Source organism: Pseudorasbora parva, chromosome 8 (assembly GCF_024679245.1).
Source record: "Pseudorasbora parva isolate DD20220531a chromosome 8, ASM2467924v1, whole genome shotgun sequence".
Taxonomy (NCBI): Eukaryota; Metazoa; Chordata; class Actinopteri; order Cypriniformes; family Gobionidae; genus Pseudorasbora; species Pseudorasbora parva.
In genome coordinates, this window is record NC_090179.1 from 39,571,092 (window position 1) to 39,593,504 (window position 22,413).

The window sequence follows — 22,413 nt, forward strand, 5'->3', positions numbered from 1 at the left end:
TGACGTCACGGACACTACTTCCATATTTTTTTACATTCTATGGTTTTATCCTATAGTTTTATCACTGAGGTGGCCTGCACAAGTGCACATTTATGTGTGAAATAGGCGAAGGGCGCATGACATACGTCACAACCAAATGTTACCGATTGTTTATGGCAAGGCTCAGGGCAGATCCAATAGTTCAAACAAAACTTCAACAGAGTACCGCCTTCGCGGAAATAAACGCTTGTCAATGGAGAGTGGCCAGACTCTATGCACAAATCAAATGTACGAGAGTCTGGTAAGACCAGGCTATCATAAAAGTGCTCCACACACGGAAATGAAAAATTGTAGTGCCTCTCGCAGTTCAAAATGCTTACGCTATGTATGCTTGTTGAGTCCTGCAAGGTCTCTTCGTTGAAGTCATTATTATGTTAGGCACAGAACTTTATGAACGTAAACTTGGCTGCTTGATTTGTGTAAAACCTTTCCTTTCACTTTGATGTTTTTCTGAAAGTAGATACTTGTTTTATTTTATTTATTTTTTTGGATTTCTCATCTTCAAATTGTAGGCCAAGAGAGAAGAACTGCATTGCAGGCAGCAGTTTGCTTGAAGGTGTGTCATATTAATATATTGTGCTTTGTCTCTACACAGCCACTTCAAATCAAATCAGTGGTGGCCCCTGAGCATGTCAAAGGTTATATCTATGTGGAGGCGTACAAGCAGACCCACGTCAAGGCCGCCATTGAAGGTGTTGGAAACCTGCGCATGGGCTTTTGGAATCAGCAAATGGTGCCCATTAAAGAGATGACAGATGTGCTGAAAGTGGTTAAGGAAGTCACTAACCTTAAACCCAAGTCCTGGGTTCGTCTTAAGAGAGGCCTTTATAAAGATGACATTGCCCAGGTGGGTACATCATAACCCTTGGCTGTATTGTCATAAAGAAACGACTTTGAGTTGAATTTCATTATTATGTTTTCACTCCTACGGCTCTGTGCCAGAAGAACGTTTTATGCATCTAATAATTTGCCTTTGTCAGGTGGACTATGTTGAACCAAGCCAGAATACGATCTCGCTGAAAATGATTCCTCGAATTGATTTGGACCGTATCAAAGCGAGAATGAGTATGGTAGGTCAAGTCATCATAACGACCATATCACAATTTATTTATACTACTATAAATATATAATAATGTTTTTAACGTTGATGATAAATGTTTCTTAAGCACCAAATCAGCATATTAGAATGATTTTATGAATGATCATGCGACAGCTATGCTAAAAATTCAGCTTTGCCGTCACAGGATTAAATTACATTTTAAAATATATTACTATAGAATCATAATATTTCCTAATATTACTGCTTTTATTGTATTTTGATCAAATAAATGCCACTTTGGTAAGTATTAGAGACATTAAAAAAGAAAAAAAAGTAGTGTATATGCACTTTTAGTGGCCTGACCCAACAATATCGTTCATTTCACAGAAAGACTGGTTTGCAAAGAGAAAGAAGTTTAAGAGGCCACCTCAGAGGCTTTTTGATGCTGAAAAGATCAGGTAAAAGTTCACTTTTAGATTTCGAGTCTTATAATCACAACCCTCTGAAACATTTCAGGCTCACTGACACTCGTGCTCTGCTCCACAGGTCTCTTGGTGGTGAGGTCAGCCACGATGGTGACTTCATGATATTTGAAGCCAACCGCTACAGCCGCAAAGGCTTCCTGTTTAAAAGCTTTGCCATGTCAGCTGTGGTAAGAGCCTTTACGCTCATTCTAGGTCTGTCTAATTGCTCCTTATTGGTTCATTGGGTTCAACCCACTTGTGTGTTTTTGCATAGATCACAGAAGGGGTCAAACCCACTCTGTCGGAGCTGGAGAAGTTTGAGGACCAGCCAGAGGGTATTGACCTTGAAGTAGTCACAGAGACGACAGGTAAAGACAACAAGACAGCACTAGATCTGTAACAATGCATTAAAACAGGAAAAAAAATATTCCATGGAAAATTCATGCATACACCGATCAGGCATAACATTATGACAGGTGAAGTGAATAACACTGATTATCTCTTCATCACGGCACCTGTTAGTGGGTGGGATATATTATGCAGCAAGTGAACATTTTGTCCTCAAAGTTGATGTTATTAGAAGCAGAAAAAATGGGCAAACGTAAAGATTTGAGCGAGTTTGACAAGGGCCAAATTGTGATGGCTAGACGACTGGGTCAGAGCATCTCCAAAACTGCAGCTCTTGTGGGGTGTTCCCGGTCTGCAGTGGTCAGTCTCTATCTAGAGTGCTCCAAGGAAGGATCAGTGGGAAACCAGCGACAGGGTCATGGGTGGCCAAGGCTCATTGATGCACGTGGGGAGCGAAGGCTAACCGAAAGCACCAACAGTGGGCATGTGAGCATCAGAACTGGACGGAGCAATCGAAGGTGGCCTGGTCTGATGGATCACGCTTTCTTTAACATCACATGGATGGCCAGATTTGTGTTTGTGGTCACTTACCTAGGCATCAGGATGCACTATAGGAAGAAGGCAAGCTGGCGGAGGCAGTGTGATGCTTTGGGCAGTGTTCTGCTGGGTAACCTTGGGTCGGAATCTACTTTGACAAGTACCACCTACCTAAGCATTGCTGCATATCATGTACACCCTTTAATTGAAACGGTATTCCCTGGTGGCTATGGCCTCTTTCAGCAGGATAATGCGCGTGGTTTGAGGAGCACAGCAATGAGTTTAAGGTGTTGACTTGGCCTCCAAATTCCCCAGATCTCAATCCAATCAAGCATCTGTGGGATGTGGTAAACAAACAAGTCCGATCCATGGAGGCCCCACCTCGCAACTTACAGGAATTAAAGGACCTGCTGTTAAAATGTTGGTGCCACACCTTCAGGGGTCTAGTGGAGTCCATGTCTCGATAGGTCAGTGTGGTTTCGAAGCGAAAGGGAGACCAACACAATATTAGGTCATAATGTAATGCCTGATCGGTACAGAATAATGCCAAAATGCCCATTTTGTCCAGTATTCTCGTAAGAGCAATCTTAAATTGGTTAAATAATGTCTTAAATGAACTTAAAAAGTGAGAAAATGAGATGCGTGTGACAGCGCGTCAGATTTGCGTCATGTTCAGCAGCAGCAGATCTTAGTGACAGCAGCCTATTAAACCAGTTTATGTGATGTCTGTCATTAAAGGGTTACTTCACTCATTAGCATATGGCTTTGTATCAGTAGAAACCCTGGAGTATATTCGAATGATTGTAGCTGATGGTAGCTGTATTAGTATCAGTGATACTTTCCTTTATTCATATAAAGATTTCAGTACAACAAATATTTACAATATATTGTGTTTAAGTTGTTTCTACATTCATTTGGAGAGTAACTGTAAAATTATTACAATATAAAAACATTAAAATTCCAATCTTCATACATTATTAACAAAAATACATGAATATTTGAAATGCTGGTGCAAACATTTTGCAAAGTGAATCACAAACAATTTGTTTTTTAATATATACAGGTAAGGAGCGAGAGCACAATCTCCAGGCAGGAGATAATGTGGAGGTGTGTGAGGGAGAGTTGATTAACCTTCAGGGCAAAATCCTGAGTGTGGATGGCAACAAGATCACCATCATGCCCAAGCATGAAGACCTCAAGGTGAGGAAATGAGCACAAGGATATGTATCTTGGCAGCACTTATTAGTTTCAAGGTTGAATTGTGAAATATCCGTGCCATTAGCGTCACGACGTTGTAAAGCTTTGCATTGTGTGATTTCAAGTGTCCTGAAAATCCGGTTCTGTGTGAGATGTCCTTTTTTGCACCATGGTTATTGCTTCACTGTCTTGTCTTTTGTTTTTATAGGATCCCCTTGAGTTTCCAGCTCATGAGTTGAGGAAGTACTTCCGTATGGGTGACCATGTGAAGGTCATCGCGGGACGTTTTGAAGGTGACACGGGCCTCATAGTCCGTGTGGAGGAGAACTTTGTCATTCTGTTCTCGGACCTTACTATGCATGAGGTAGGTTTCACTAGTAAGCTATGAATATGCTGCATTTAGAAAAACACAATATACAGCCATCAATGTTTTGTGTTCTTTGTCTGATGTGATGCCTCTTTTTGTTCCAGTTGAAGGTCTTGCCCCGGGACTTGCAGCTGTGCTCTGAGACTGCCTCAGGGGTGGATGCCGGAGGCCAGCATGAGTGGGGAGAGCTGGTACAGTTAGACCCCCAAACTGTTGGTGTCATTGTCAGGCTGGAGAGGGAGACCTTCCAGGTAAAGTCCACAGGGTTCCCGCACTTCTTGAAAGTCCTTGAAATGACTTGAATATATTTCTGCTATACTAAAAGTGCGAAGCTCGACCCATGTTTTCACACAGCCTACACGCATACAGTATTGTAAATGTTACCTGTTGGATTCAAGTGCTCTCCGAAAAAAATAGAATAGTAAAGTATCTAGAATATTATATATATAATCTCATTTTATATATATATATATATATATATATATATATTTTTTTTTTTTTTTTTTTTTGTAGAAAAAAAATTATATATATTTTTATAAAAATACTTTGTCAAATCGTTGTTGTTCAAGAACTGTTGAAATTGTTGTTTTTACAGTCATTTTATGGATTAGGATGTTACTATGAACCCTAATCTGTGTGCAGGTGTTAAAAAGGTCTTAAAACATTTTGACGCTTGTAAACGTGAGCATCGTGATTATTTGGCGTTTGAAAAAAATAAAACCCATGAAATTATATTCATGTGACATGCTGAAACATATGCCACTGATTGTACCTGGAATGAAGACATTTCACACGCGCCGCCAGAAGAACACCTGCATGTGAACTCCTCCTCCAGTGTTCAGGTCAGGGGAACTGTTAGTGCTGCACCAACCCGCGGGGCGGCTTTTATGAAGTTATTTGGCCCACCCCGCACCACTGTATATATTTTTACAACCCGCGCCGCACCCGCGACCATTAAATAGACATACGGGGTCCGTATGTTTTTTTTTCAACCTACAACTCGTGAAAGTGCACTGGAACGGCCGTCCTACCCGTGAACTCGTAGATCAATGTACTCCCAGTCACAAACTCTGACGTCGCATAGCCCGCGAAACAACAATGGCAGCCCCCCTACGGATGCGGTGTTTATGAAAGTCGTACATTAAAAACCAGTTCGTTTATTAAAATAAGGTATTGCTCTAACGTTATTTATCCGCAAATGTTATGATTATCAGCAGCTTTTCTAGCGTTATCTAGTTTTCAGTCCATCGATTGCAAGAATAAATTAATACCAAATAAATTTCCAAATATACAAATAATATAAAATAAAAGGTATAACAGCTTCACTTGCTTTATGTATCGTTTTTCTCCACTGCTTCCCTCAAATAAGCAAGGAGTAAGAACCTTTGGCGATAGAAATGATTGTAAATCAGCATAAGCCCTGTACGGTCCGCTGTGCTTTGTTTACATCTAGCTACCGCAATTCCTGGCGCTCCAGCAGTTTGGCGTGACTTTGCCTGAAAAGCTACAAACTCGTGAGTCATGGTTTGAAATCATAACTTACGGGCTCAAAAACCTGCCTGGAACGCAGCATTAGTCATAGTAACAAACCTCCAGGGTGGTTCCCCGACAACCAAATGTTCCCTTAGGGTGATTTTCCTTATTGCATTCGTACGGCCAGTAACTCTGACGTAAGTGACGTAAAGCCGAGCTTGTTGTTGTGACATTTATTTGGACAGCGATGTGAACCCAAGAGACTGAGCACACAGGTCTCTCATTTTCCTTCTTCACTAGTTTATGATCTGTTCAAAAGTCCTCCTGTCTAATGTTTTATTAGTTAGAACTTTTATACAAAGAAAGTAGACATTATGTGAAAAAGTATTAGTGTTTGCCATGTGGTTGATGTCCAATGTGACTAGCTGAGCAGAAATGCATAATCATCTTTCGCTTGCTCCCCTCAAAGTTCCCTTGGATTTTCTCTTTAGCATAAATTTTGAGAGGTTCATCTATCACTGTTTTCCATGTTTGTAGAGTCAAGTCACCTTTATTTATATAGCACTTATATACCTATTTCACCTTTAAGGCCCGTCAGTTCCCTATGTGACAATCTTGGCCACGTTCCCGAGCAGCTCTATTGTAGTCATGCAAGTATAGGATAAGCCTTTAATTCGTTAACATGTCAAGTCAACAGTAGCATCATGCAACAGTGATATCAGGGGATCAGCAAAAACTGTTGTTTGTATTTGCACTGCCAGTGATTAAAATCTTTCAACTCTCCTTTTATAAATGAATGCCTGCTTTTAAGATCTTCATTCTTGCATATCCACAAACCCTATTTGACTCTATCCAACTAAATAACTTTGACACAATACCATTCAAATGTTTGGTAATGTTTTTTGATCATATGCTCACCAAGGCTGCATTTATTTGATCCGTTTAAAGGTTCTGAACATGCACGGGAAAGTTTTAACTGTACGGCACCAGGCAGTGAACAGACGGAAGGACAACCGCTTTGCTGTCGCTCTCGACTCTGAGCAAAACAACATCCATGTGAAGGATATTGTGAAAGTCATCGATGGGCCTCATTCGGTACCTACCAGAGATAAAGGTTTGACATTAACCGTGTAACTTTAAAAGGAAGTTAATTTTCTCATTTATGTAATCTGTCAGGGACGTGAAGGTGAAATTCGTCACATCTTCAGAGGCTTTGCTTTTCTTCACTGCAAGAAGCTGGTTGAAAACGGAGGCATGTTTGTCTGTAAGGCGCGGCACCTCGTTCTGGCGGGCGGCTCGAAGGTAGGTCTGTTCTACACCTGTGGACAGATCCTGTTTTTCTCAACTTCCCCATCATAAAGCAGTCCTCTTTTGTTCCCAAAGCCCAGAGATGTGACCAATTTTACAGTGGGAGGCTTTGCTCCTATGAGTCCACGCATCAGCAGTCCAATGCACCCTGGCGGAGGTGGTAAGTGTTTTCATTTAACTAACAGGGTTTTGCCACATAGTGGTCAAAGATCAGGATTTTAATCAAAAGGTTTCAGGTTGATGCATTTAAACTTTAAAGGTGCAGTGTGTAAAGTTTAGCGACATCTAGCGGTGAGGTTGCGAATTGCAACCGCCTACCCCTCCCTTTTCGAAGCACATAGAGAAGCTACAGTGGCTGACACAGGACAAAGATGTCGTCTGAGACAGCAGAGAGTAGCTAGCGCTCTGTAGAGAAGTTTGTCCGTTTAGGGCTACTGTAGAAACATAGTGACGCAAAATTATGATTTTACTATAAGGGGACCTGTGATGTATGAAGATTAGGGCTGGGACAACGCGTCGACGTCATCAAAAAATACGTTGACGCAAAATATGCGCGTCGATTCATCAGACTCAAAATAAAGATGGTGGCGCCGGAGAGTAGTAGCAACCATAGATATACATAATAAAGTATATTATGTAATTAAGTATATTATTTATTATGTATATCTATGGTAGCAACACGAGTGGCTCCTCAGACTTTCAGAAGTGCAAGGCTTGCGGGTTGGCGCGCGGCGCGCACGGAGCAAGCGCTCTTATACACAGGTGCGCATGCACGCGTTTTGTCACTGCTACGTAAACAAATTTCTGCACACAGGAAGACAGATGTTTAAATTAAGTTACGGTACCGACATCCAGTTATGGTGTCCCGCCTTTGTTTTACTGTCTATTAAAGTTTGCCGCGTTTAAGTTACGGTGTAGCCTGTGTACTGTCATACATGTTTTCATAATGCAGAATATTCACTCAGCACGCTGTCAGGCAGTTTGGGGCTGCCCACTGCACGAGTGTGTGCACTCGAATGCCGTGACAGCGTGAGCTCACGCATACAATCAGTAGTAACAGTTCGCAATTATATCCATATATCCTACCTTTTCTTGTAAACCCGATAAAATCCATGGCAATGAACGTCATCGGGGATGTTTAATCCACAAGCATTCTGAGAATTATTCCTACTTGTCGTTCACATCAATCTAAAAGTTGTCCTTTTAGGCTATAGGCGATTTTCATTCAAAGATGTAAAAGTAATTAAGCTATGTAGCCTGTTGTATCATTTTTTTTACTAGATAAAAACATTAAAAACATATTGCAATAAATAATTACTCTGTTTAGCCTATGAATGGGCAATCCGATCCAGTCAGCGCTGTCATTAAAGTGTGATAGCCAAACTTAACCCTTGATTAACCAGCGGCACTGTTTGCTATTTATCTTATTCGAATCACATGCATTTTTACATGATTTGTTCTATTTTTTATATCTTTGCATTATATATGCAAATGTTTACTCAAAAGAAATAATCTTATCTTGTTCATATAATTCAGTGTCACCTATCAACCTGTAAGTTTTGCTGCACAGCAATGAAGGTACTGTTTACAAGACGTATTGTTTCCTTAATAATGGCATCAGAATGCAACCAAAGCACATGATGGTAATAAGAAGATGGCTATAATTAATTGTAAATCATCCAAAATAAATGCCATGATCATTAGATTTTATACAGGTGTTACTATATTGATTTTGTAAATGGTGATCAGCAACCAAATATTGATAATATGGAAGTTACTGCCTTTTGCCTTGGCATGACTCCACATTTTTTGCAGACAATACAAAGGCAGAGTGCAGTAACTTCAAAATAGGGGGTGTGTGTGTGTGTGTGTGTGTGTGTGTGTGTGCGTGCGTGCGTGCGTGCGTGCGTGCACTTTGTTATGATTTTATTGAATGCATTGTTCTTGTATAGTCTTTTACTTTGGAATTTTAAGAGCAATAAACATATATTGCAATGTTAAGGAATAAGTTTTTTTCATTCAGATAATTAAATCAACATGTATAAATTGCTATTAGGCAATTAATGGGGAGATAATCGAATCGAATCGCAACCGAATCGGACAGGAAAAATTAATCGTTAGATTAATCGATGCACCGAAAAAATAATCGCTAGATTAATCGTTTAAAAAATAATCGTTTATCCCAGCCCTAATGAAGATGGAAATGGCACATTCTAAGGTAATAAAAACATAACGGTTCATTATGTAAGGTCTTCATACAACACTGAAAACATAGTTATGTATATTATATTGCATTTCTATCAATGGATCCTCATAAATAATACACACTGCACCTTTAAGGGTCCATTTTGGTTTGTCTGGTTACCTTTTGAGCATTTGAATCTTACTGATATAAGCTCCTTTTATGTTTTTAACTGGGCATTATCTTTTGTGTTCTTTCTCCAGGTCAGCAGCGAGGAGGAGGAGGTGGAGGAGGAGGAGGTGGTGGCATGGGTCGGGGCCGCGGACGACGAGACAATGATCTGATTGGGCAAACTGTCCGTATATCCCAGGGACCGTACAAAGGTTAAATTATTTGAAACTAACTTTTTGTGAGAGTATTCACTTTGGTTTGGTATTTTGTTATAGTGTGGCTTACATGTCCAAATACTTTATGATGGTCATTTTGTCTTTTATTCCCATAAGCCACAAGTTTTTTTAACGCCCTTTTATTAATTCCCACAGGCTACATTGGTGTGGTGAAGGACGCCACAGAATCGACCGCTAGGGTAGAGCTCCACTCAACTTGCCAGACCATTTCTGTGGACCGCCAGCGTCTTACAACTGTGTATGTTATCAGTTATCTCTCTGCAGTTTTTAACAAAAAAATCTCTTTTGTTTATTCCATAGTTTGGATAATTTTATGACACTACTTAGGTAGCATGAAAAGTGCAGTGCTCACACCTCTGCTAAACACATTTACACCGCACAGATAATATAAATGAAAGGACCAGGTCTGTTAAACCAGTCTGCAGTGAAATGAGGCAGAACGGTCTGTTTGTCTGGCATGTTTGGATTTCTTGTTAGCTGGTACACTAGTGCAGTGAACTATAGCCCCGTTTCCATCAAAATTACCCAGAACAATTTGTCCCAGGAATTTTTTTCCCAGACTTGTTGCAGTCTGCATTCCCATCGCGGTCCTTTCCAGTTCCCATTGGATTTTGCCCTCTGCATATAAGCTTAATAAAGCCTGCACCTCACCGTCAGTATATTGGTCATATTATTTAAAAACTGCTTTGTTGATTTGAATAGCAAACAATGTTTTGAGAGGGGAATTTTTACCCTAAAGTTCATTTAGACCCTGGTTTATGCGGTCAAATCACATCAAGTACAACCCCAAAGTCCCTAGAAACTGGGGAAAGTTCCTGCGGTGGAAACGCGGCTTATGACTGGCAGTACAGGCCAAATGTAGGATCTTTCTGAAAGCACAGGGATATTTAGGGCCCTATCAAATCCGTTTTATTTTTTCCCCAAATCAGTTTTTTCCTGTTTTCCTGTTTTAATTATTTAATAACATTTTAATGGTTAAACTAAATTTTAGGAATCAAAAAGCATGTCTAATTAGTTGAAATCATGGAAGTTATACTGTTTAAAACAATTTATTAAAAGTTTAACAAAAATTGCATGTTTAGAGTTCTATGAATAGTAATTTATTATTATTAAGGTTTGAGATTTTGACGGGTTGAAATGAAGACATTTGAGTTTCTGCGCGTTTATGATATGACGATAGTTTTTCTCAAATTGAACTGTAAAATGATCATGAAGTGGAGAGCAAGTTTATGTCCTCATATAGTGAGGAGGCGGAGGCTGAAAGCACCACGTGTGTGGAATAAAAGAAACCGCATGTCTGCATCTTTAATTCACAGTCTTTTTGTGGTTTAATATAAACAGACACTAGTCTATACCGCGATTTGATTTAAGTGTCCTGACCTGCTTTTCATTTACTTGAAAATTTTTACAAGTTCCGTGAAATCCCGCCTCATACACAAAATTCTGTTTTTATAAATGTGATACTTAAAAAAAACTTTTTTACTTTTTACTTTTTTTTAGCATGTCTTTAATGTTCACCAAGGCTGCATTAATTTGATCAAAAATAGTCATGACAGTCTTTGTAACATTATAAATATATTTACTGTAACTTGATCAATTTCTTGAACATTTGATTGAGTATTAATACCTTAAAACAAAACTTCCATTCCCTAAACATTTGAATGGTTGGAATAGGTTTTATATCTTGACTGTTTTGTAAAGTCTTGTTTCTTTTTTGTGAACTTTTTGTCTCCTGAATATCCTAAAGACCTTATTTTATTACATCTCAATCTTTTTCTATCTTTGAATCAGTGGTGGCAAAGAAAGACAAGGAAAGTCCTCCACCCATTTACGAACCCCAATGTATGGTTCCCAGACGCCCATTTATGGAACTGCTTCACGTACCCCCATGTATGGTAGCCAGACGCCCCTCCATGATGGTAAGAAACTATCTAATCTTATTGACCTTGATGTTCTGTAACACCATTGGTTTTTATTTAAGTCTTTCATTGCTCACAGGAAGCCGCACTCCTCACTATGGCTCTCAGACTCCTCTGCATGATGGCAGCAGGACACCAGGTCAGAGCGGCGCATGGGACCCTAATAATCCAAACACACCATCACGGTGAGAAGCAAAGCGAGACCATCAGTGCAATTTCACACACACACACCTCAACGTAAGCTCATTTCCCCTCTGTTTTCAGGCCCGATGATGAATATGAGTTCGCCTATGACGACGAGCCTTCTCCGTCTCCTCAAGGCTATGGTGGAACGCCCAACCCTCAGACCCCTGGCTACCCTGAAGTACCCTCTCCACAGGTCAACCCTCAGTACAACCCTCAGACTCCTGGGACTCCTGCCATGTAAGAGCTCATTCAAATGCATGTGATCTGGCTTGAGAACATCCTAAACTGAGTTTGTTTTTTCACCGTAGGTACAACACAGACCAGTTCTCCCCATATGCTGCGCCTTCTCCGCAGGGGTCCTACCAGCCCAGCCCCAGCCCTCAAAGTTACCACCAAGTGGCCCCAAGCCCAGTGGGATACCAAAACACACACTCGCCTGCCAGTTACCACCCCACCCCATCACCAATGGCCTACCAGGTACAGTTTTGGCAGCTAAAAAAAAGGAAGTAGTGCACATGCACATTTTTTTTTTACCATGTGGTGACGTAGGCTATTACAAAATATTCAGTGGTGGCACATGCCAATCAAATACAGATGTGACACAAATAACATGTTTGAAAAAATATTACTGACTTTAATGCATCTAAAATACAACAAAATGATAGACTATTTATATAGGATTTTGTGTCACGCCAGTATAGGTGCTCGAGTAATCTGTCAGTCTACTGGAGGTGTGTTACGACAATAGACTGTAAAAAAACATGCGACACCTGGCAACATCTTCTGCAACTCGTTGTCATTCAGGTGTCATGTCAGTGTCAGTGTGTGTCGCGATAATGTCAGTGACACATGCCAATGAAGACCATAGATATGTATACGTAGATACCTCATTAGCGACTGTTTATATGGGCTGCTATACGTTAGCTGTCCACCATTTTAGAACGGTCAAAGCTGGTCGCTAACGCGCTTTGTGACCATTCAAATGTCACACTGCACGCGCAAGCAGTCAGTTGACTGCGGTTGACAGGGAAGAAGCAGTGCATATGGAGAGCGGGAGCGTTTGTCTCGCTGATCACTCGCAGCTGAAACGTGTTACAAATACAGACTATAATATCATCCGTTCTGTCAAATTTGCCTGTGTTCTCCCCCGAGAGGTGCTTTGATATATGACAGGCAGAATATATCTGCTACAAATGCCCCTGTCCCAAACACACATGCATATAATATGTTGTATATAAGTTGTTCACTTGTAACATTAAAGTTAAGATACACTTAGTTTAATAATTTAAACAGGCCTTGGAAGTTTGGGCAAAATCTTCTGGCAGTGATGTGTTTTTGCATATTTTATTATTTATTTCACAACCCTGGATGTTATGTGGTGATTGTGAAACACACAGAACACTACACTACATGATTTTATGGTGAAATCGGTTATCTTTCATGTTAATCAGGTCGATCAAGAACTGTGCACAGTGGCTTTAATTCAGCGCGAGCAGCGTAGCAAAATTAGACAACAGACTCGCTGACAAAAGGGCATGCTTATAGAACAGCAGAAATATGTCGGTTTCTCTTCTTTAAATACTCTTATATTTAGTTTAATTTAAACACTTAAATAGGGTCAATGTTTGTTTTCACATACATTTTCCTGTTCTTGAATAGGAATTGAAATTGAAATTCAAGAACCATGAAGCAAGCCTGTTACTAACAAATGTTTGTAATTTAATGTGTTTTTGTGTAGATTCAAACATTATAATTTCTAAACTAACACAAACGTCTCACCTGAGAAAGGTTTCTTCGGGAAGTTAAATCGTGCCAGGCTTTACAGAGTTTCACAGAGGCGGCGCAGGTGCAGTGTTCTTTTTTTAAGCGAGTGATGATTGACAGCATCTGAAGTGCTGACGTGTGTTGACCGTTCTAAAATGGCAGCTCGTCAACTTGCCTGGAGCGTTCGAATGAGGCATCTACGTATACATATCTATGATGAAGACCGCATGTGCCACAGATGTGCCAAAAAGTGGATAGTCATAGATATTTATAAGTATAGCCTACAAATATCTGCGCATAGTGACGTGCCATTGGCTTCTGTGTGTCGCGTCATGCCATTTAATGTTAATACCATAGATATGTAACGTTATACGTGTACATATCTATGGTTCATACTTCCGTTGTCACTCTGTTTGCAAGCGTAACTGTGTTAATATGGTTACCAATGTTTAGTGGCGGATTAATTTCTAATCCGTAATGTAATCAAACTGACTGGAACTACATGTGCATTAAACGGTTTTACTGCACACCTTCCAGCCAATCAGAATCGAGTATTTAAACAGACCATGGTGTAAAAACATTTAACTGCTGTCATTATACAGTACAAGAGCGGCCTCTAGAGCCAAAATAGACAATTTCACTGACAACTTGTGGAGTTTTTGACAAATGTAGACTGCTCACTGCATGGAGTGAATACGTCAGATCCTCAGCTGCGTTAGTGAAGAACAACAGCATGTTTGCAATCAGTTAAAACAAAAAAACTTCCAAGTCCGACCCAAATGTTTAATGTCACGATTGTTACCATCTACAGGTCCTTCTCAAAAAATTTGCATATTGTGATAGTTCATTATTTTCCATAATGTAATGATAAAAATTTAACTTTCATATATTTTAGATTCATTGCACACCAACTGAAATATTTCAGGTCTTTTATTGTTTTAATACTGATGATTTTGGCATACAGCTCATGTAAAGCCAAAAAATTAGCCTATATCTAAAAAAAAAAAAATATTTCATCCGACCAATAAAAGAAAAATGTTTTTAATACAAAAAAAGTCAACCTTCAAATAAGTATGTTCAGTTATGCACTCAATACTTGGTCAGGAATCCTTTTTTAGAAATGACTGCTTCAATGCGGCGTGGCATGGAGGCGATCAGCCTGTGGCACTGCTGAGGTGTTATGGAGGCCCAGGATGCTTTGATAGCAGCCTTAAGCTCATCCAGAGTGTTGGGTCTTGCGTCTTTCAACTCGTAGTATCCCGTTTTGGCCGGGAAAGTCCCGTATTTTACCCTTATTTCCCGCCGTCCTCCCGTATTAGTTTTTCCCGTAAATCTCCCGTATTTTAACCTGTGTTATTAAAAAATAATACCGGAGTAAAAAAAACATTTCCAATCTGAACTCTGTAACTAGCCTAGCATAGTTAGTGTGTGAGGTCAGATAACAAATGACAACGCGGGGAAAAAACAAAAAACAGAGGCGGATGATGGACATAACAATAGAGACGGAAGGCACTCCTGTCAAAAAACCCAAACCCTCGTGGAAATACCTTGAATGGGACAGCAAATTTTAAATTTTCTGAAGAGGAGCAGGTGGGGGACAGTCATGCGTTTTGTAAGATTTGTAGCTGCGCCTTCAGCATCTCACATTCGCATCGTGCGACAGGGGAAGATCTTTTAAAGTGACAGTAACCACTTATAATAACAATGTAAAGAACAAAAGTAATTGTTCACAAAATATGCTCTGCTCTTGAGTAAATAACTTCAGTACCTTTAATAAGGATTAATCTATATAATTCATAACTAATGCAGTTCAAACTGATAACAATTAATGTATATTTACTTGTTAAGTTGTTATGCAGGTAGAAAGAGCACAGGTACAATAAAATGTATTATTATTATGGGTTTATGTGAGGATTTATGCCCCCCTCGATGAATTACAGTTAAAGTCACTTCCGTATTGGCTTTGAGAGAAACTGGGGGAGGTTGCTGTTTGATACACAGTGATGAAGTGACATTTCACTCATAATTACTGCAGGCCAAACTGTTGGAAACATCGATACGTTTGTTTAGTGAAAGAACTATGCGGCCGTCATTTACTCACAACTCTCCTCAGCTGGTCTGATTCTGCGTGCGTGAGCTTCATAGACTGTGGTGAGCTCTCAACCAATGATGTGCTGAAGCTACACAAGGACCGCCCTCCTCATTTCCATGTTGCACACGGAAAAAGAAATGAATCAATCGATCAATAAATGTAAAAATAAGGGAAAAATAAATGTAAAAAATGAATGAACGGATAAATATAAAAATAAATATAAAAATAAATGTTAAATATAATTAACAAATTAATAAAAGTTAAAAAGATATATTTTTATAAAAGCAGAAAATAATAAATTAAGGGAAAGATAATACAAAATTGTATTGGATTAAAAATGAATCATATTTATTTTATCAAGTCGTTTATTCTGTTATTTTCCTATTATCACATTTATTTATCTATTTATGTTTTTATTAATTTACATATGTGTATATTTATTTATTTATTCATTTATTTATTATTCATTCATTAATTTATTTATTTTTAATTTGTGCAGGGTTGGTCCTCCATAAAAGGGGGGGTGAAACACTCAGTTTCAGTCAATCTCATGTCAATCTTGAGTAGATAAGAAAGGTGATACTGGTATTACCAGTGTTGTCGCACGCCGATTAACCGGTGAGAAAATTTCCTCACGTCACATCCCTAGTAGAGATCAACAGGATTATATAAAGATCAGGGTTTCTAAAGACGCAAAAAAGTAATAATGGTTGGCGAAACTCACGCATTTAAACGCAACAATGGATTTACACAGCAATTATAATTGCGTAAATAAATTAATCTATTCATGTTTTAAGTACTTTTATAATAATACTTTTAATCTAGAAAAAATAAATGATTGAAACAATGAAATGATTACTTTTTAAATATGAATCAACCGCCAGTAGGTGGCGGCAAGTCGCTGTCTTGATGAGTGAGTTGAATCCTTCATTCAACCGATTCATTTAACTAGGCAAATTACATTATTGTATAATGAAGGGATGCAAACAGCGTGCTTTTCAGTGCCTCCCGCTTTTTTTGGGTCAGTTTGGGTGACTTGTGTGAATCGTGAAGATCCGAAGAGTTTTTTTAAAGGGGGTGGGTGGGGGGTCTGATTATAGTTTCAGCAAAAGTAATTCTGAATTGCCTCCACCAAACAGTAAATATGAGCTAAGTAAATCAGAAAAGTGAGCGCCAATGAGCGCGGGTGAACCATGTTTCTTCCTGCTGCGCATCTTTTAATGTCTGTGGTATCTGCCACTGCTACGCATTTCTCCCTTCCTGTCTTACTGGCAAAGTTCTGCTGAGATCACTGCAGGTTAGGTATTGTTGGTTTATAATGTTATACAGGGTTTTTCCTAGCCTGATGTGGTCATACTCAATTCTAGTCAGAATATGAAACTACTCCATTGGGCTGTGATTATGGGGCGTGTTTCAACAGAACCAGGAACGACATCATTTGGATAGACCTACAACCAATCAGAGCAACGAAGCTACGCATTGTCAAATGTTAACAGACAGAGCTCAACTGCACTGTGTTGCCAAGTCCGCGTTTTCTGCGTGTTGAAGCGACTATTATGTGATATATAGACCCATGAGTGCGAATATTAGCAGGCAACCTTGCCAAATTAACACACATTTTACCTCCCAAACGCCATTTTTTCCCCAGAATAAATGTATATAGCGCTTTTCTAGGCACTCAAAGGCACTCATGTTGATTAGAGTAATAAAAAACCTAATTCAAACTTAAGGTACATTTACAACAAATAAAAATGTACTATTAAATTGCGATTAATCGCGAGTTAACTCATGACAATCATGCGATTAATCGCAAATAAAAATTGTAATCGTTTGACAGCCCCACAATAAACATCTTTTAATGTTATGCTACTCTTATATACAAGTGGATTTATAATTCTAATTCCAGGGGGGTTATGAGTTGCCTCTCTCTTTTTGACCATACATGTGTTTGCATCTCTGATAATGAGTATCCTAATCGATTCATTTTCTCAACTGATTCATTCAAATATTTCAATTTTTTGAGGAACAATACCCCATTGCTCAAGATGCAGCATTTTCTTGGATGGAGTGTAAGCAGAATGTGTTCAGTCTATGAAAGTTACTCAGTAACTTGCTTGGGGGGCAAACGTGATTCTACGTGTCATTCTATGTGAAATACGGATAAATACCAGTTTCCACAGTTTGATTATGGCCTTAAGGGGCCCAACAGTGAAAATGCGGTTAATAATTTTTTAGAGCTGAGTAAATCAAAAAAAACTGAAACGTGTTAAGGCAGGGTGCCCATGGGCTGCAGCCCAATGTCTAATTTCTATTATTTTTGTGTGTGTGTGTGTGTGTAGGAGTCATACATTACAAAATAAACAGATTGTAAAATATTTTCCATTAAACTGACATCCCTTAAATTTCTAACTACAACAAGAACCAACACAAGAAAACAAAAACAGACACAAAAAAAAGAAAATAGGGGCACAGTACAGTCCAGTGGCAACTTAGCATAGTTACAGTTTTGACATAAATCTATAGCCCCTTTCACACTGCGATTCCGGCAAATACACGGATAATGCGACCCGGCATTTGTTCCCGGATCGCTAGATTTGGTCCATTCACACTGCCAGCGAAAAACCGTAATATGTGCGCTTTCACACACAACCCATTACGGTCCCGGGTCGAGTTGACACGTGACATCCTGATGTGACGTATAATGGCGAGCGATCTCAGCTTCAGCGCGGATAGTAAGGAGCTCCGTGGTCTCGACTTGTGTCCAGTTTGCGCACATTTCTGCTTGTTTAATTTTAGTTTCTTTTGTATACGAACACTCTCTGCGTTTAAAACACCGACTAGTTCTTCTGGCACTGCAGGGTTGTATTATTGAAAAAACAAGCTCTAGGAGTCGCACGATAACTACGTACACGTTGCGGCATTAGTTTCGGCTTTTGTTCACACAGCGCTCGTCCCGGGTCGAATACCGCAATGTTACTAAGTCCCCGACCCGGGTCGAATCCCGCAATTTTACTAGGTCCCCGACCCGGTTCGAATTCGGTAATCAATACCGGGACGTGGTTGCTTTCACACAGAAGGCGACCCGGCAATGTTCCGGGAATATTGCGGGTCCGACGTGCAGTGTGAAAGGGGCTTATGATTGCATCTATTATATAATTACTCCTTTTCCACAAATTCCTTCCATATTTTCCACAGCACAATCCCTTCTTGCTTTTTTTAATTTTAAAGAAAAGGTAAGAATTTCCATCTTATATATTTCAATTACAACTGCTTTCCAGTCTTCTATAGTGGGTGATATAGGTTGGAGCCATTTGCGCGTAAGGGCCTTTTTAGCTGCAACCAGAAATATTCTCCATAGGTATATATAATTGGTTTTATGCAAGTCCAGATTACCCAAATATAAGACATCAAATTGAAATGGAATTTTGATCTTTAATATAGCTTCTAATGTCCTGTGTACATCTTTCCAAAATGTGTGAATAACTGGACACGGACAGAATATATGGTGATGATTTGCTACTTCTGAATTACATTGTCTCCAACATCCTGATCCTAGGTCCCTATAACATTTTTGAGCTGGTGAAATAAAGAATCGAATTACATTTTTCCAGGAAACTAGCCTCCATTGGTGAGAGCCTGTGGTTTTCCATTGGGATTTACATGTTTTTAACCAAACATCTTCCGTTATAAACACGTCTCCTTCTTTCTCCTATTTACATTTAACATAAGAAGTGGATTCTGGTCTGTGGTTTTGTAGACAAGGATAAAATTTAGTAATAACCTTATTAATTCTAATAGTCTTAAATGCAGACAAGAGTATCTTTACAAATTTATTTTGTTGCCAAATCCCCTTCTTATGCACTGATGTGTTAAAATGGTGTCTTATTTGAAAGTATCTAAATAAGTCATGATTACCCAACTCGAACCGATTCTTAAATTCTTGAAAGGTTAAGAATTTATTGTTATTTGTGATAGAATAATACGTTGTAATTCCTTTCGGAATCCATTTCTTAAACACTTCGTCTAAAGTATTAGGTGTAAACTCTGTGTCATATGCGCACCATCTCAGTATTTTCAGAGTGTCTTTCAATTTATATTTTTTCATTACTGTTGCCCATATTTCTAGTGTAATAGTAATCCACGGATGTTCTTTACTTATATTGGCCCTTAATAGGTTTTCATCTGCAATTACTGCTTGAATTGGTACTTCTGGGAAAAGTGAAAGTTCAATTTGCTTCCATCTAGCTTTGTAGCTTGGGTTATACAAGCAAACTATGGGTCTTAATTGGGCAGCTATATAATAATCTTTTAGGGAGGGAAGGGCCAAGCCTCCCTTCTCTTTAGATATCTGGAGCGTTTTATATCGAATTCTGGATTTTTTACCTTCCCAAATAAATCTTATAATCCATTTGTCCCACTCTTTAAATTGTTCTTCTATAATCTTCACTGGGAGTGTCTGAAAAAGTCTGAAAAAGCCTCGGAAGCATATTTATTTTAATAATTTCCACTCTCTCCCCCAAATTCAAGAAAGGGATAGCACTCCACCTCTGGATATCTGCCCGTAGCTTACTATTTAAATGTCTATAATTTACTTCTAACAGGGTGTTAGTATCTTTCAGCAGGTATATTCCCAAATATTTTATTACTTCTTCATTATAATTAATACTATATTTTGTGCTCATTTCTTCTGATGGAATAAAATTGTAGCAAATGACCTGTGTTTTTTGCACCTTTAGTTTATATCCTGATAAAGTGCCAAATTTATCTAGTATTGACATAAGGTTTGAAAATGATATTACCGGGTCTCTCAAGTATATCATAACATCGTCTGCGAATAATGCAATTTTATGTTCATCTTCCCCCATCTTTATCCCAGTAATATAATGGTTTTGCCGTATCCATTGGCTAAGGGGTTCAATATAAAGTGCAAAAAGGAGGGGGGAAAGAGGACATCCCTGCCTCGTTCCCTTTTCCAGATCGCAGAAATTAGACAAACTCCCATTTACTTTAATTCTTGCTCTTGGTCTTGAATAAATTAACTGTATGGCTTTAATAATGTTTTCGTGAAAACCAAATTTTTCTAGTACTCTATATAGGTATGACCATCTGACCGAATCAAAGGCTTTTTCAGCATCAAGACTCAATATCATTGCTGGCATATTACTCTCTTGAATGCGTTTCATTATATGTAGTGTGCGTCTAACATTATCCTGTGTTTGTCGTTGTTGAATGAACCCTGTCTGATCATTGTGAATCAGCTCTGGACGTAGGTGTTCTATTCTCCTAGTCAATATTGCTGTATATAACTTATAATCAACATTTAAAACTGAGATAGGCCTATAGGAAACACAATCTAATTTATCGTTTCCTTCCTTAGGAATAGGATAAATGATTGCCTCATTCCATGAAATAGGAATATCCCTTCCATGAAATGTAGCATTACAAGCTGGCAGAAGAATAGGGGCGAGCTGTTCCTTGAATTTCTTATACTATTCAGCAGTAAATCCATCTGTACCTGGTGGTTCATTTAATTTTAATTTAGTAATCTCTGTCAGCAATTCTTGTAAACTTATATCCTTTATCAGACTTTCATTTTGTTCTTCTGTTAATTTGGGTAGTTTTAAAGAACTTAAAAATGTCTTGATATCCATTTCTGGTATCAATGTATTTTCTGTATATAGTTCCGTATAGAATTTTTCAAATTGTTCATGAATTTCTTTTAATCTATATTAAATCTTTCTCGTTTTAAGGTCTCTAATTTTATAAATTGTGTTGTCAGCTTGTTATTTACGGAGTTTACAAGTCAAAAGCTTTAATGATTTACTCCCAGCTTCATAGTAACGCTGTTTCAGAAATGTTAGATTCTTTTCTATTTCTACATTATGTAGATTTCTTCTTTAACTTTTCCAATCTCTTGTGTTAGACCTGGTCTGTGGGCTTGTGTACTTTTATGTTCCCTTTCTAGCTCTTTTAGTTTTACTTGTAATTTTATGAGCTTCTCTTGTCTCCGTTTCTTAGCCAATGCTGTTTCTTTAATTATTTTTCCTCTCAAGACCGCTTTGCAAGCATCCCACAGCACTGTTGGGGACACCTCTCCATTGTCATTTTCCTCTAAATAATATTTAATTTCAGTTTTCATCTGTTTTATAAATTGCTCTTTATTTCCAATGTCTAATTTCAAAGCTATTTTCAAAGTATTGTTCATTTGTTATATTGGTAATTTCAGCATTTATTAATGCATTTTTACATTTTAAAGTAGTCTCTGTTAATATTTTTTTTATGCATCATCATCACTAACATAAATAGTGTAATAAATATAATCCTATTCATTTATTTGGAAAGTTCAATACATTTTCCATGCTTCAGCACTATTTTACTTGGAAAGTTTGTAAAGTGATTTTTGCGATTCTTGGATGAGTTCACGTTTCAACTGAAAACAGCACAGACTAAAAGATTGATTTTGGGATTTAAGAATCAATATCAGTTCATCAAATTAAAGATCAGTTGAAGTTGAGAAATCAATATTGTCAAACCAGTCCTATAGTGTATGTTTGTAGCTTATCCATGTTGTGTGCGCAAAATAGACACTGACACAGTCAAAACTGGAGTGAACTAAACATCACAATTTTGGTCAATGATTTTGGCTATTCCAAAACAGCTGACACTGGAAACTAATGTTTGTTTCTTTCAGCCAAATATTTTCAGTTGCCACAATTTCAGTGTTTCTTTGAAAAAATTGACTGCATAAAAATCGGTATTGATTTGGGCTCCATGTGCTCTTCAGGCCAGTCCGAGTCCCAGTCCGGTAGGGTACAGTCCGATGACTCCTGGAGCTCCATCTCCTGGAGGCTACAACCCCCACACACCTGGATCTAACATCGACCAGGCCTCCAATGACTGGGTTACCACAGATATCATGGTGCGTGTGAAAGACACATTCCTGGACGGAGGCGTCATCAATAAGACCGGCATCATCCGCAGCGTGACTGTGAGTGAAGTATTCATTGTTGTTAAATATTTTTGAAAAGGAGATTTGTGTCAACAAAAGATTCTACTAGCAGAATCATGTGGGTTTTGGATTTGCATATTTG

The 22,413-nt window shown here is 38.6% G+C and overlaps 1 protein-coding gene across 2 annotated transcripts in view; it reads left to right on the top strand.

Annotated features, from left to right (window-relative positions):
- Positions 1 to 22,413, top strand: part of supt5h (SPT5 homolog, DSIF elongation factor subunit) — a 40,670-nt gene that overhangs the window by 13,277 nt on the left and 4,980 nt on the right. For both annotated transcript variants that reach the window (XM_067451229.1, XM_067451230.1), the window contains exons 11-28: positions 635 to 886; positions 1,020 to 1,109; positions 1,466 to 1,536; positions 1,625 to 1,730; positions 1,817 to 1,910; positions 3,491 to 3,627; positions 3,833 to 3,988; positions 4,096 to 4,242; positions 6,413 to 6,559; positions 6,641 to 6,766; positions 6,848 to 6,932; positions 9,218 to 9,337; positions 9,497 to 9,599; positions 11,153 to 11,280; positions 11,360 to 11,465; positions 11,545 to 11,703; positions 11,775 to 11,943; positions 22,107 to 22,310. In XM_067451229.1, the coding sequence (XP_067307330.1) occupies positions 635 to 886; positions 1,020 to 1,109; positions 1,466 to 1,536; positions 1,625 to 1,730; positions 1,817 to 1,910; positions 3,491 to 3,627; positions 3,833 to 3,988; positions 4,096 to 4,242; positions 6,413 to 6,559; positions 6,641 to 6,766; positions 6,848 to 6,932; positions 9,218 to 9,337; positions 9,497 to 9,599; positions 11,153 to 11,280; positions 11,360 to 11,465; positions 11,545 to 11,703; positions 11,775 to 11,943; positions 22,107 to 22,310 (2,400 nt within the window). The remainder of the gene's footprint in view (positions 1 to 634; positions 887 to 1,019; positions 1,110 to 1,465; positions 1,537 to 1,624; positions 1,731 to 1,816; positions 1,911 to 3,490; positions 3,628 to 3,832; positions 3,989 to 4,095; positions 4,243 to 6,412; positions 6,560 to 6,640; positions 6,767 to 6,847; positions 6,933 to 9,217; positions 9,338 to 9,496; positions 9,600 to 11,152; positions 11,281 to 11,359; positions 11,466 to 11,544; positions 11,704 to 11,774; positions 11,944 to 22,106; positions 22,311 to 22,413) is intronic.